The sequence below is a fragment of the Ischnura elegans genome, chromosome 6, assembly GCF_921293095.1.
Source record: "Ischnura elegans chromosome 6, ioIscEleg1.1, whole genome shotgun sequence".
Taxonomy (NCBI): Eukaryota; Metazoa; Arthropoda; class Insecta; order Odonata; family Coenagrionidae; genus Ischnura; species Ischnura elegans.
Genome location: NC_060251.1, coordinates 16,007,342 through 16,022,589, shown reverse-complemented (window position 1 = coordinate 16,022,589; position 15,248 = coordinate 16,007,342). Strand labels below are relative to the sequence as shown.

The window sequence follows — 15,248 nt, the reverse complement described above, 5'->3', positions numbered from 1 at the left end:
TCAGGAGTTGAGATAATCTCTTGGTAGAATCTCTTTACGCTTAAATTCTACGTTCAGCCTTCGTGGTCAGACGCATTGTTTTAAGCACATTACGTGGCGGTGGCTGATGTTTCAATAATGACCACTTTAAATCTATGATATCTCGTGGTTTTCATGTTCTTTTTCTCCGTGATAATGATGGTCAACGTCCCTTGTATTAATTCAACGGGTATTTTAAGGGGAAAGATTTTCATAGAGCTAATTTATACCTCTTTTATATGATGAATTTAATGTCACCAGCGGCGGATCCAGGATAGGGACATGGCTAAGTTGGGGCTGAAATTCCAGCAGTAGTGGGGTCGGAAAAAATTACCATTCTATCTAGTGTAAATTGGATACCCAAGGGGGGGACGCTATAGCCCCCTTAGCTCCCTCCATAGATCCGCCACTGAATGCCATGGTTTCTCTAAATGCGCGTCCATTTTAATTATTAGATATGTTCTTACAGCGTTAGCTATGAAATGCTTAAGGAATAATAGACTATATATAGGTGCTTTTGTAACGTCAACACAGCCCGGAAGAAGGTTCAAATAAAAACTGAAAGGTTTACCGAAGTAACAATTATTAAATTAGAAATTCATCAACCAAGCACCTGGAAAAATAAGCAGTTACTTTGAAGGGCATTCAGTGGTTACATTATTTGTAAAATATTATGTCATAAATTTTGTCCGAAGTATTACGTGAATACTGAAAAACCATATCGGTTGAAAACCTTTCCTTCATGTTTATACTTACAAATAAAACGCCTTCAAATGTATTTGCTCAACCACGAAATATGTAGCTAATTTTCATGTAAGTGTAACATATTTTTCAAGTTGCTAAGCGGAAAATACTGCCAAGCATTACCATTATGCGTAAAAGCGATAGTTTTGCCAATAGTAAAAAGAATTAGAACTTTCATGAAAAAGCTACGAAAATTCTCGCTGAAATTAGGTAGAGATGAACTTAGCGAAACAAAACTGCGTCATCGTGCTCGCAAGTCTTGAATGCCACTAGACACTACGTTGAGTGATAAGCTTATGATTTCCACAACCGGAATCGAGAGAAAACTCGGGATGGTAGTCTGGTCTGTATCCCATGCCCCGTGTTTAAAGGACCAACTGTATCGCAGTTGAGGCAGGTCGAAATTTTAAGAGGAAGAGCCTTTTTCGAATGCTCGTGTTGCACGCTCTCACGACACCGGACGTCCAATGCAAGGGCTTTTTCTCTCGCTTTCAGAGTGCAATCCACATTTAGAAGACACCTTTCATAGAATCATCAAACACATTTCAAGAGGAGCACGTACCATCATATACTCCGCGGAAAAATGTTCACACACACATAGTGCAAAATTGTTTAGCCCGAGATGCCACCAGTATTCCTTCCACTGCGAGGCATAGGGAAACTGAAGATGACAAGGGGATCAAGAGCGAATTAAGTTGCCCACCCAACATTTCCAAAGGAAAGTTCAGGAAAGAAGAGTTATGAATTAGGCTAAAAGGAAGATGAAAAAATAAGTGGAAAATAGCCATATCTTTTTCTTTAAATCGTTTGCATATCTCTGAAACATAGAAAAAAATTCATATGAAAAATACTGAGGTAAAAATTTCGAATGTGACACGCGGGAAAAAATAAGCCCTTTATAAACCCGGAAATTTTCAAGATGATAGCATACGTATTACGCAAGTGATCTGTCAAAAAACAGCAATCTTTCCAAAGAGAGGTCCTCTTAATTTGCCGGCCTCGGTGGCGGCGGGTTAAAGTCCTCGCCTGCCAAGCTAAAGGTCGCGGGATCGAGTTCCGCCTGGGTAGATTACCCCTATTCAGGGCATGGATGTAAGTTATCATCTATCGTCGTTATGTTCTATCCCACCGATGTAAAGGCCAATCAGTGCTATTTTCGGGGTTAAGAAAATAAATAAATAAATTACAGCAAGAACGTAGACGAAAGAAAAATCGGCAGCACTTTGTCAAGAAATAAAGACGAAGAAGAAAAAAAAGATGAAATAAACTTCCAAACCATCACAAGGATAAAGAGATTTCTTGGCGTGCATGCGACTTCATTATACCAGTACGATCTGTCCTAGAATCGTAGAAATCGGAGCAGACTCGCTCCCTAGAATGCACGCCACCTCTAGCACAAACGGCATTTCCGATAGCGGCAAGTGCAAGGGATATCATTAATTCTACAGAGAGAGAGAGAGCCACCGCGAAGTGAGATTTTGAAATCAATTAAGTCTACGAGCACATTTCCTTCCCTTTGATGCACACCACCCTCAGAGGCGTTCCGAGAGAAATTCCGCATATCCATTTGATCTTGACTCTGACCGCGGCAAAGGAATCTATTAACCATTCCTGCGGCTCCATCAACCTCGAACTAACAAACCCTTTACAAAAATCATCCAAAAAATACATTTTAAGTGTGTTGATATAGACCACATGAACTTACGGAAGACATTGGAGGAAATATCCGTTGGATGTGGGAATAAAGCACCGACAATTAGTAAAATTAGTACAATACAAATACATTCAATTAGTAAAATTAGGCTAATAGCTGTTAAAGGGGAGAACACACTTAAGCACGTCCTTGTACCGGTTGAAATATCATAAAAAAATGTAAAAAAAGAGGTCTATGCGAGTGCTAGTGATAGTAATGATCATCATCATTAGGATCATGATATATAATAATTATCACGTAATCAATACACCGGTCATGAGTTCAGACTGCTCATAACACTTTAGCGCTTTTAAATTGAATTTAAAAGTAATATAATGCCTACTAATAATGGTATTAATTGGCAGAATGGTAAAGAGCCAGCCGTCTAAATTATGGATCTTTAACATCTCCGTTTCCAGGCACACATTTTAACAATAAAAATGGAAGTGTCACCTGGCGGGGTTAGAGTTTCCTAAAGCTGAAAGGACTAACCGTGGGACGCGGAAAAAGGGATAGACGTAAATCGCTCGAGGACCAAAACTTCCATGGTACTCCGTCCACGCTTTTAGTGCAGGCGTAGGCATTAGCGCAAATGTGCCTCGGACATCGCCGACAACTCCTTTAGTGTCTACAGCAGTGTTTCAGGTTCAGCGCGGTTTTGAGGCTACCCTACACGCAGCTGGGCCCATGCATTAAGAGCGACATGACGTCATGGAAGGCCGGCGGTTTGCACAACGCCCACCAGAGGGTACTGGCAACGGTCGATCGACGTCATTGTGTCCGCCTATAGCCTCACAGATTAACCGTGAGCCGGGTGCAACTGATGGATGTTGTTGCAATCCTGCGAATTTGTCGTACTAAACCGATATCTCTGGGTAGCAAACACAGCCATTTTTCAGTCGGCAGCTGTCATTAATGCGGTGCGCCACCGAACGGCGATCGAAAGAACGACGCTTTCACAAAGATGGCAAATTTCAATGGCTGAGGGACTCGAATTGAGGAGGGGAAAAATAATTAACCAATGTCACAAATAATTGTACATAGTACATTTCATATGAAATAAAAATAAATCACTAGAAAATGTTTCCATACCCTTTTTAGCATACTTAGCTACTTCCACCGCTACCTGCTCGACTAAGAGGAAAAATGATTTCAAAAGGGTAAAAATGATGCATGGCGTGTCTTTCCAATTAATTTATTAGTTACCCAACCTCCTTCAACGCGAACGCATCATTCTCGAGCTTAAAATATGCAGTGCCTCGGAGTAGGCGGTATATGGGGAGATTGAGTTCTTAAAAATGACACGTTCGCATCGCAAGTTACACGCGTTAGTGCAGTACTAATCAATGGCTAAGGTCTAACGACACGTATCTCAAATTTGGCCGGTTTGAAACAGGTATCTTAAACAAAGTGTAATAACATTAAAAATAAAATACAACCAAAAAACAACTCTTCGTTCGCAAATAAATGCTTCTTTTTCAGTTTTATGAACTTTTGGTTTTTAATTTCAGTGTACAAGTAAAAACAATCATTTTTTGCTCTCCTGAAAAGTTGCTATTTTTGAGATACGTGTTGTTAGAACTTAGCCATCGATATATAGATATAGTCGAGCATTTTGAAAATGCCACCTTTCTTACATGATCTATACCTCAGATCGAAATTGCTTTATTCCGTAAAATTGAAGAGTATTTGGCGAGATATCCTCTAAAATATGCAAAAGTATAAAATATAGTATGCACTGCCCATGACTGACGCTGATTGTTTCACTTATCTATGTCACCGATGCATTGAAACACGTAGAAATTATACTGAACCTCAGGCAGTAAATATAGAATTGCATTCTTCATTTCCAAACTAAGTTGCCTAAAATACTGCTCATGTGGTGACCTAACAAAACAAAATGAGTTATGAGGCCAATGCATCTCTCCAATAACAATGTTCACTCCATTCCACCATGTGACGCACAAGTTATGGTAATGAAAAGATGAAGTGACAAAGAAAAAAATCAATACAGCTTTCCGTTGATTTTTTTTCTTGCCATTTTAATTCCATACCAATGAATTAGGCTTTTATGCATGAAGACGGGCTATGAAATGCCTTCAACGACAATTCATTAACTAAAGGACAATGCACCTGCCTATAGATGCTAAAACTACCGTTATTCCTCTAAAATCTATTCCACGAATGCTGGGCCGCTTCAGCTGTGAATGATGGAAAATGTAATTAATTGGTCTGGTTCATAATTAAAGAAGTTACACCAGGTTAAGCTTGCTGTGAATGTTAACGGTAAATATGAATTTACCATTGGTATTCACAATATATGAATTCTAAATAAAATAAATCTACTGTATCCCTATATCCATTACCGCTAAGTCAATTATAAAAATGAAAACGTGTCACAAATAAAAATTTAAAAACGAAAACATTAGGCACGCTTTTATTAATTTGAAAGGGACAGAATTTTAATAAGTACATGGGAAAACAAAGAATAATGGGTTCGTTAAAATAGAACTCATTATTCTCAGACCCAATGTCGTGTGCTGCTAACATTTTCTTTAGAACAACAACAAGTGTCTCCATTTCGTGTTGGATTTGCACCGTCGTGGCACAGAGAAAATAAGCATTGTGGGGAGAATAATAGAATAGCTGAGAATTTTTCCAGGCATTCTATGACTACCTTTCACGTACTTACGACAGGATGCACTCCAGAGCTCTGGCAGAAGACTCTTAGGTTTATTTTGCTCCCCAAAGAGTCATAAAATACAAAACGAAGCGAGACCACACTAAGCAGGCACTGAATCCTCAGTTCGTCAACGTAGTCATTTGATGCAAAGGATAAAAATGTTATTGCGATTTATTCTATAACCTTGAAATAACAAGCTAATTGTTAAACTTTAATTAACCAATTATCGTCTAATGAAAGGAGGGTATAGCTCCGTCCACCTCAATTGAACAACGAATATGTGCTGAAGATTTCATTCAATTATTAACATGTTCATAAACACAGCTAACCATAAATGGAATTTAGAAAAAAAAAGAGATAGATACGCATTGATAAAATGATATTATGAAATAAATATTTATTGCACCTAGAAAAGGAAGGTCAATCAACCAATTAAGAGGAATAATTTTCATCAAAAGGGAACCTAAACTAATGTACTATAAAGTCACTTATTCGCAAGCCAACCAATAACAGTATGATAAGAGTTCATACTATTGAACGAAATTAAACAAACTGTACCAACACCGTATTTCATATTATTAGGCAGCCCCTGATCGATCTCAATGCCCGAAAATCATCATCAAGAGAGATAAATGTAGGCAATAGCTGGCATGGACGCCACATATTTAATCCCCGTTCCTTCAAAAACTGTGCGGCCCTTGTAGAGATGAAATTCATACAGCCCTCGTTGCACTTAATGCTTTTTCGCGCACACTGGGATACCTTCGAGTAATCACGCCTGTTCCTCCGTACCAACAGGTCCTTTTTTTCTGAGGAGCGTTGATGAATTCATATCCGCTTCAACTCGAGCGCGCCCTAGAGACGTGAGCATGCGAGACAAAGGATGCGATATTAATTCACGAGGCGAGGGAATGCGGCGGGAAGACCCCAGCATGAGAGATACCCCCGTGCTTCCCTCCACAGCAGACATGCAAGATCACACATACCGTACACGACGTAGGTACCGAGCCGAGACACAGGGAGCGTGTGAATTATGCATGAGTGCCCTATTTTAATGGCGACATTAACGAGGGGAGGTATGACACAAGGACGCTCTCTGGGTCCCGTCGCGTGGTCTCCGATGCCGCCGCACCTGTCTTCTTGCGGGAGGGAGCCGTGTTTTGTTCATGAGCCTCCCGTGTCCCGGGCCGTGCAGCAAAAAAGAGGAATGAAAGGAGATGTGGCGGACCAACGCATTTGATATTCGCTCCCAAACCGCGCAAAGGCGACGATCCACGCTTCCCGTTGAGGTGTTTCTCCCGTCCACCCGCAGATGTCGGGGCCGCTCGGTTTTCCAAAACTCGAGGCGTGAAGGAGCAAATCCACTTAAAAACGACACGGCCGCGGCCATCCCTAACAACTTAACAAGTAAGATTTACGGCACATCAAAACTCGAATATAAATTTTGCGCCACAATACAATATATAACCAATATAATCAATAAATTGCAAGGCCTTCCAGTCACCGCAATGAATGTTCCGAGGGATAGGAAAAATATTTTAAGAAATATCAATTTACTTCGGTTCGGTCTACACTAGCGTGGAATTTTGCAATTGATAAAAACTAACTTCTCGGATACGCTAGAACTCTGAAATTTAGAAAAAAGATCGAATCCCAAAAGCAATGTGTGTTTAAATGGTTTCACCTCCATCCAATAAACATTTCGCGAATATTCAACAAAATAAAATAAAGTATAAAATTACCACAAAAATAATGGTAGTTCGAAGTCGGAATATTTAATAGAAAAGATTGAATTGTGAAAAACTGATAAACTTTGAGGAAGAAAAATATATATTTCAGTTAATTACATGTTTAAAAAATTTCTCTACCGATATTCTCCAGTTGTGACTTGTTTCTTTTAGGTCAAAATTGGAATGGCTGAAACGGGAAGATGTTTAATTTTGGTTGTAGCATACATTTTTTATTTCCCTTCTAGATTTTTTTCATGAATTGTGATTTCGAGAAGGAGTGAGAACCCTATTCATGCAATATTATTATTTTAAATTAAAAGTTTCCACCAGAGAGTATAGTCCGTCTGAATCTCCATAAATTTACACATTTTTCTTCATCAAATTTGATCATTTTTTCACAATCCAATCTTTTGTTTATAATTGGATTAAATTTTTCAACTTAAGCGCAATCATAACTGTTGTGACAATATTTGTAACAATTCTCCCTACCTACTTTATGTTATTTTGTTGAATATTCGAGAAATAGTACGGAGAGAGCTGCCTAAACGTATAGCGGTGGCGGCGAAAGGAGGATTAGCGTGGGAAAATTTGTGTCCGGCCATTTGGGGCAAGCGATGGAAAGGGGACGGTGATTACGTGAACCATTGCTCAGGGCGTTGCCACTCAGTTTTACGGTGGCCATAACGACTTCTAATCGAACGACGACTGAGACTGTAAAAGCGGCCATGATTGTCGTGAGGAAGTGGCCGATTGGGAGCGAAGTTTTGGACTCACGCAGCAGTTAAAGCCGGAAATTGGAGTCAAATGGACTCATGGAAGCCATTGAAGGTTGACCATAACCCCCTCATTGCTCATATTAATGAAAATACAATATCCATTCCAAGTGGGAGAGGAGGGAAATCAATCTTATTTGAGGATAAATACACAATTACATTTTTTTATGCGTTCGGAAAGAGGATTTCATGAACAGGAAGTATCTAATTAGGGGATCGGTATTTGAGGGTTTAAAGAAAAGGCTATTCTAAAGTCTGATCCAGTGTTTAGTGCATTAGGGTGTGGAAACATGTACACTCAGGAAGGGGGACAAGAGAAGACTGGAGGCGCTCGAAATGTAGAAACGAAAAAGAATGGAGAAGGTGAAGTTGACGGAGAGGAGGAGGAACGACGAAGTGCTTGACATGGTGGGGGAGGAGAGGCATCTTTTAGATGAGATACGGAGGAGAAGTAAGGTATGGATGTAGCGAGTACTTAGCGGGGAGGAGATGTTGAAACAGTGTTTGAGGGTGGAATGTTAGGTAGTCGAGGGAGAGGAAGGAATAGCATAAGAATTTTTAGAAAGAATGCAAGGGAATAGGCCTCATTGTGAATTGAAGTGGGAAGTCCATGAACATCCAGAATACTTCTCGCATACTCCACGGAAACCAACCTTAATCAGTAGGATACTTTTGATAATTCAAAATGGTATCCTGAGAAAATGGAATAACTAGATTATAAAGGTAAACGGAATAACGAATGTTAACAATTAATGTTCATCCCACACGCATTACGAGTACTATGAATGTCATATAAAATAAATTTGTAAAAATCACATATTTAATTTCAAACGGAAGTTTTATCGCGTTGCGACATCATCCGGTGTAGATAAAGAAAATAACAAGTCTTAATACACTAAGTCAGTGGAGGAGGAAGGATAGCTATAGGAGGTGGGGGGAGATTGCGTGTAGGGAAGAGACATTCAAAGCGCATCATTAGGGAAAACCCTTCCACATTGACCATTATTTTCCCCCACCTCCTGCCATTATCCTTCCGTCCCCACCGACTTACTTAAGTGTCATTAAGTGTTGGTGTTTCCTGCACATACGCCCGATGATGTCGCTTCGTGACGAAACCGCCAAAGCGAAATTAAATAAGTGACATTCACCAAGTTATTTTATTTAATTTGAAGCAATTTCACCAGGTAACCCCTGAAAGTATTGTTAGCAGCAGCAGTACCTTGAGAGTAAGTGGTCGTTAAACACTGATGTCATTTGTATTATCCTTACTCCTTCTCAGTGATTCGACCCGTAGGTTGGTTTGCATGGGTGGGGGTAGAGCTCACCCAGGACAACCACAGTGTGCATTCTCACGTTCAGGATAATTGGGGTTTTTGAGTAGGGTGTCCAAATGTGTCACAAGGGATTTGAGCTCGCGACCCTTTGGTTAGTGGCCGAGCGCTCTACCCTCTGGGCTACCACGCTCCGGAATCCACACGTAAAAAAAGGTTTTATTGAGGAACTCTGATGATGCAAACAGCTTGAGAACCCGATCCAAAATTCAAAAGGTATATAAAGCAAATGGAATAGCAAGATAGAAATATATGAAGGTTTAGTTGAATTAAGCATGGTATAATTCCATTATATGCTTCCCAACAAATTTATTTGCGCGAAATTTATGCCGAAAATATCGGATTGTTGTACTTAAAATGCCCTTCAAACAGCACTTTAATATAGTTCCTGTGATTATCTCCTCCAATGCTGGGATTTGAACCCGTGCATGCAGAATAGGAAGTTAACAAAAGCCACCACACTAATCCGAAAACCTAACAGTTACTTGGAATGAAGAATTACTTGCGCTACCTGCATTAAGTCATAAGGGGATATGATTTTTGAAGGATGATCTGAGATACAATTTGATTCGTAGACTACCGAGCGATTGAATACTTTACCCAGGGTTTCCAGCCAATCAAAGCAAAAAAATTGATTCATTATTCCAGGTGTTCAAGGGAAATTTTACAAAATTACAGGTCAACCTTACGTGATTAATGCGATACATAAGAATTTTAAAACACCCTAAATTAATTTTGTACTTTTTAAATTATATAATATTTATTATTATTTGAAGCTCCTAATTTAAAGACTTGCATTTCGTAATAGGAATTTTACACTTGATTAATGAATGCTTCACTTGGCTCCTCAGCTTATCCGTCATAATAAAAAGAAAAGTGGCGTTGAACTTACAAACCTTTACCTTTTTACTTTACTTTGGTGTTGAACCTGCAAACTTTACGAATTTGAAGTAAATGATTAAGAAATTCCAGCTCGGAGCGAAAATTCATAAATAATTCATGCATAATTACAGGGATTAAAAGTTCACTAATGCTTCCAGATTCTCCCGGTTTTCCCTGAAACCGGACACCCTCTACTAAGTCGGAAGGGGAAATTCTCATTTCCTTAAGGGTGATCTGCCATACAAGTAGCTTCATAGGCTATCATGCGATCGAATCCTTTACCTCACAGCACCTCACCTCTCGCGGTAATCTCATCGAGACATTCTCTTCGTCCGCCGTTTTTTTTGTACTTCTCGATCCTAAAACAGCGGGTTAAAGTATTACCTTCGCCACACTCTGCTGGACCGCGACAGTAATTCAATTTCATTGAAGCCCGTCCGCTTTCAAAACAGACGACATTCGAACACTTTTGGACGAGCGCTTTAACTTCCTGGCACCCAGCAAGCGTGAAGCGTTTGGACGGACTACCGCCACTCGGGAGCCACCAATATAAAGCGACGCACACACGGAACATTCAGACCCAGAGAAATACGAGGCGCTGACGTCCCCCAGTTCCCCGGACGATGATGGCACACACACACAAAAAAACTAAAGCCCGAATCGCACCATCATTTTTTCCATCCCTTCACAGCGATAGTTAAAGCGATAGGTTTTCAGGGACAAAATGAGTGATCACTCGACCTCGACCCATCATTTTCCGAATCTACAAAGATATAAACACGCGGTGCAAATCTCTCTCTGCAAAACTCTCCGCTTAGTGTTTGGGTATTGTTTTTAAAGTTTTCGCGAAAGCTTAAACCCTCTAGATTCGCGAAATGGGGGTTTTGAAGTATTTGTGAGTGTTAAGGGAAAGAAACGGGGGTGATATTAGTGATAACTTCAGGCTTTACTTTGTGAAACCTCACCATATCGGAAACAAATAAATAAAACTTTGTAAGGTTCACTATGATTTAATTATGGGCACGACCCGGGTTTCGTAACTTGGTTACATCGTTACATGGATGATGTGGCCAAGTTACGAAACCCGGGTCGTGCCCATAATAAAATAATAGTGAACCTTAAAAAGTTTTATTTCTTTATTTCCAACGGGGGTGATAGTGAGCGATTAAGCCGCCAGAATAATCATTTGTAATCGTACCGTCATAGTATCTCATATTAGAAATGCAATACCGAGTTGAATTCGCTATTCCATCCGGGAGGATCAAGTGGATAGTTAGCAGTTGCTTCATTGTTGTCCCTTCGAAAACTTCGTTGACTTCTGAATGACACGAGCATTTTATCAGTCCCATAGAGTAATAGGTCCAGTGATAGGTTTTCAGGGTTCGAAATATTGATCGCTAGACCCATCATTTTATAAATCACACGGTCTTTCCCACCGTCCTTTTTTTCATCGATTTTTCCTTCACTTCTCTCATTCACCCACAAATGTCATTCAGTTAAAATCCAAGCGCGGAATTAGAATCGCTGTTAGGGGTCGAACGCCCTGATTGGCTGAAAGACGCTACTAGCGATGGCTTCAGAGACGGAGTCAAGGAGCGCATCGAGAGATGGAAAAAGGGATGGGATTCCCATCTACGAAACCATCGCGAAAAATGATTGCCTGAAAGGATCAATTTTCCGCAATAATTGGAGCTATCGCTCGCACAGGACGGAAAAAAGATAGCGTGACTCAGGATTTAGGTCAGTGGGGTTGACAGGGGGGGGGGGGGGGTCAGGACCCCTTCTCCCCCCGAAATATAAAAACACAATTACATTCCTTCATCAAAGAAAAAAATATTGAAAAATCTTGAATTTACAAAATTTTTCTTTAACAAATTAAGTTTTTTCGATTATGAAAAGTGCTAAACTAGTTTAAAACCGTGTGATTAATAATATGATGGGTCTAGCGATCACTATTTTGATCCCTTAAAACATATCACTGGAGCCATTACTCTATAAATGATAAAATGCTCGTTTAGGGGGTCCGAACCCCCCCGGAAATATAAAAGCACAATTATTATCTTTCATAAAATGAAAAAAGTATTGAAAAATCGAGAATTCACCAAATATTTCTTTATCAAATGAGGTTTTTTCAATTATGAAAACTGTTAAAATTAGTTTAAAACCCTCTACTTAGTACCCTGTTTTTTCGGAAAATTTCTCCCCTGCTTTTGGACCCCCCCCGAACGAAATTCCTGGCTACGCCACTGGCTGCGCCACTGCTATACAGGTAGGTGGCGATATATCCTTTGATTGAGATGGGAGAGAAAATGACACACAACCACCACTCTGGATAAAAACCCAATCCAGATGGGAATGTCTCTGAACTTACAAGAGCACTCCCCAGCGGCACGTGAAATAAAAAAACTGTCATGTTGGTATTTACATTTTACCATTATTCAAACACTTCACTTCACCAAATGAACTCGATCAAACCTTTCACTTCCAGACGTTCTCTGAGTTCACTATAACCATAAATTCAGAACATAAAATTCAAGGGTAACTCTAGGTTTTCGAGGTTTAATTTTTAATTCGTTTCCACGGGAAATAAATCCCCTTCACTTTAAAATAACGATTATCCGAGTAAATTCCAAAATCAGCCATATAACCAAACTACCTCCAGTCAGCTTTATGTGCATCTTAATATATGTATCATAAATATTACAATTTGCATGTTATAACGCAAAAAAAATATTTTTTTTCAAAATGTACATATATTCCAGCATTGATCAAAATTTCTTGTATTTGTAAAAGTACTTCCACAAGAGCCCGTGTAAAGTTGTTGGTATTCAAATACAATTCCAAGAAAATATATTTCGGGAAGCATTTTTGGTGGTTTTCGGAGAAGTACACTTACAAATGCTTATTAAAGTAAGAGATTGTTAAAGTTTTCCACAGCAAATTATCGTGGAGATGTGCAACTACCCTTTATTTAAATGAGTCGAACTTCCACTACGGCGCGCATGAATCGGTTGAATTTACTTATACTTTGATTTTGATTTCTTTATTAAAATGATGCACACTTCGTTCTTCGCACCGACCTCTTTGATGGCGCCGAAAATAACATTGGCTCTCCTCTTTCGCTTAGCCCACTGCAGAGCCATCAGGAAGTCGTGAGGAGAGGCTTCCGGCGTCGTCCGCGACGCGGCGCCACTCATCGGCCCAGCGCCCGGAAGGTTCGGCAACCCCGCGCTACAATCAATGGAGGAGTCGCAGCAGCGGGTGAATGGGGGAGGCCGGGAGGGCGAGGGGCGGCAAAACCAGGGCCGGCAGGACGCAGAGAGGCCCCCTTCCGCACTCTCCAACGCCTCCACCTCCATCTCATGCGTGAGTACATAGTATGCTATTGAGACAACTCAGAAGTTTCACGCCGACACCTGATACTATCCTGTTCCCAGTGGCGCAGCGAGATGGGGGGGGGGGGGTTTGTGGGATAAACCCCCCCCCCCAGATCTCAGAGAAATTTTAAGTTTAATCCATTTTACTTACTGGATTAGTATTACTTATAGAATAGTGTTTGGATTAATCAAATATCTCTCTTAAAGCGGTAAAACTAATCATTTTGAGCCATTAATCTTAAAATTTTCTGAAGGATGGCCCCCGCAACTACCATTTACCCTGGCGGGTATGCAATACCCCCACACCCCATAGTATTAGTTGCGCCTAAACACCCCCCCCTAGCCTTAATTCTTAGCTGCGCCCCTGCCTATTCCAACTCTTCATCTTTCGAATCATCCCGGCCTGTTTCTCTTCCTAACGCATTGATTATCCCAATTTAAATTTGCATGAGGACTTAGAACCTTAATGCCAATCATATCGGCACAAATATTTTAGCGGGACTATAATATTTTTTTCGAATTCATAAGTAGCCTTTACACTTTTTTTCAGAGCAGTATCTCAGGATGGATACGATGGTGGGTGGCGTAACATGGTGGAACTCCTTCATGATTCACAAAGGATAAGAAAAAAGACTTCGCTGTTCCACAACATAAAATATATATTTGCGACCGGTTTTGATACGCCGTATCGAAACCGGTTTCGATACGGCGTATCAAAACCGGTCGCAAATATATATTTTATTTTGTGGCACAGCAAATTCTTTTTTCCTTACCCTTTGTGCATCATCTCAAGATTGGTTAGGGTACGACTCGTTCCAGGCAATTTATAGAGAGATTTAAAAAAAAATTAATAGAATGCATAATTTTAAATATTTTACTATATCGGCATCACAGACACTACTTAAGGTAGAACTTATTATAATTCATCTAGGCCTGAACCTCTCCACACATTTGAATTTCCTTTTTGAAATCGGCATTAAGACAATGACCCTTCACCATACCCAAGGCATTCGAAATATATGAATAGGATTCCACAAATGATGCAATTTGCCCATCATGCGTGTACTTGCAAGTCCGAATTAGATACTATACTACATTCATGTCCTCAATTATATGATTATCTTTAACTCATCCCAATTGTTTAAAAAGCGGTAAAAAGAACGAGTACGAAAATTAGCAAAAATAATATATTTTACGAAACAAATGATTATAATTACCAACTTTGAATTAAGAAAATATTTCTTCAATTGTAGGATAACTAAAAAGCCAATTTTATTACATTTTTTTAGAAAAAAATATGAAGATTTACCGCCCTTTTGTACTCAGATGGTAATAATAAGTAGACATCTTTGATCTTGATGTACATCCGGACAAGTAGTAATACGTCCATAATAAGTCCACATGAATTAAGTTTCCTTCCTCAAAAGTATTTCTTTAACATAGTGAATAGCATTTAATTCTTGTGCCCAGCCGGTGTGCCATTACGATGGTAAACTGCACTACTGCCTCCCCTATTGAGTCTGCGACCGTAAGGCGGTTACTTCACTTGCTTGTCTGGGCTTGCAGGGACCCGACACACACCTTCAAAGGGAACACGACCACTTGCTATTTGGGCGAAGCAAACACGATCCCACGACGCAAGTCGTCTCCTGCCATCCGCCGCGGATCCTCCCATCGCGACGCCACTCCAACGCAACGAGACATCGGACCCTGATTGCCATCATTTCTGCCGGAGATTCTTACTGATCTTGATTATTTACCACAAACAAGAGATATTTCTATTCTCTTGGGCCGTGTGCACAATTTTGCTTGGCTAAGTGGAATAAAAATACGGATATAATAAAACGTAAATTACACGTACGTAATTCAAGGAGATACATACATACATACACTTACAAGGGGAGACCACGAGCCTTGCTTGGCATTTTCCAACGTCTTATTTTTTTATGGCATTCGGAATGCCGAACGCTTGTCGGAATTCGTAGTGATTTCATTTTAATTTCAATGCGCCTTAGTT

General features: G+C 40.0%; 2 protein-coding genes across 2 annotated transcripts in view; one reads left to right on the top strand and one right to left on the bottom strand.

Annotated features, from left to right (window-relative positions):
• The window catches only part of LOC124160142 (calcium uniporter protein, mitochondrial), an 807,757-nt gene that overhangs the window by 140,434 nt on the left and 652,075 nt on the right, over positions 1 to 15,248 (bottom strand). The window lies entirely within an intron of this gene.
• LOC124160141 overlaps positions 1 to 15,248 on the top strand; it is a 101,265-nt gene that overhangs the window by 75,402 nt on the left and 10,615 nt on the right. The window contains exon 2 of the mRNA XM_046535898.1: positions 12,982 to 13,220. Within this exon, the coding sequence (XP_046391854.1) occupies positions 13,095 to 13,220 (126 nt within the window). The 5' untranslated portion in view covers positions 12,982 to 13,094. The remainder of the gene's footprint in view (positions 1 to 12,981; positions 13,221 to 15,248) is intronic.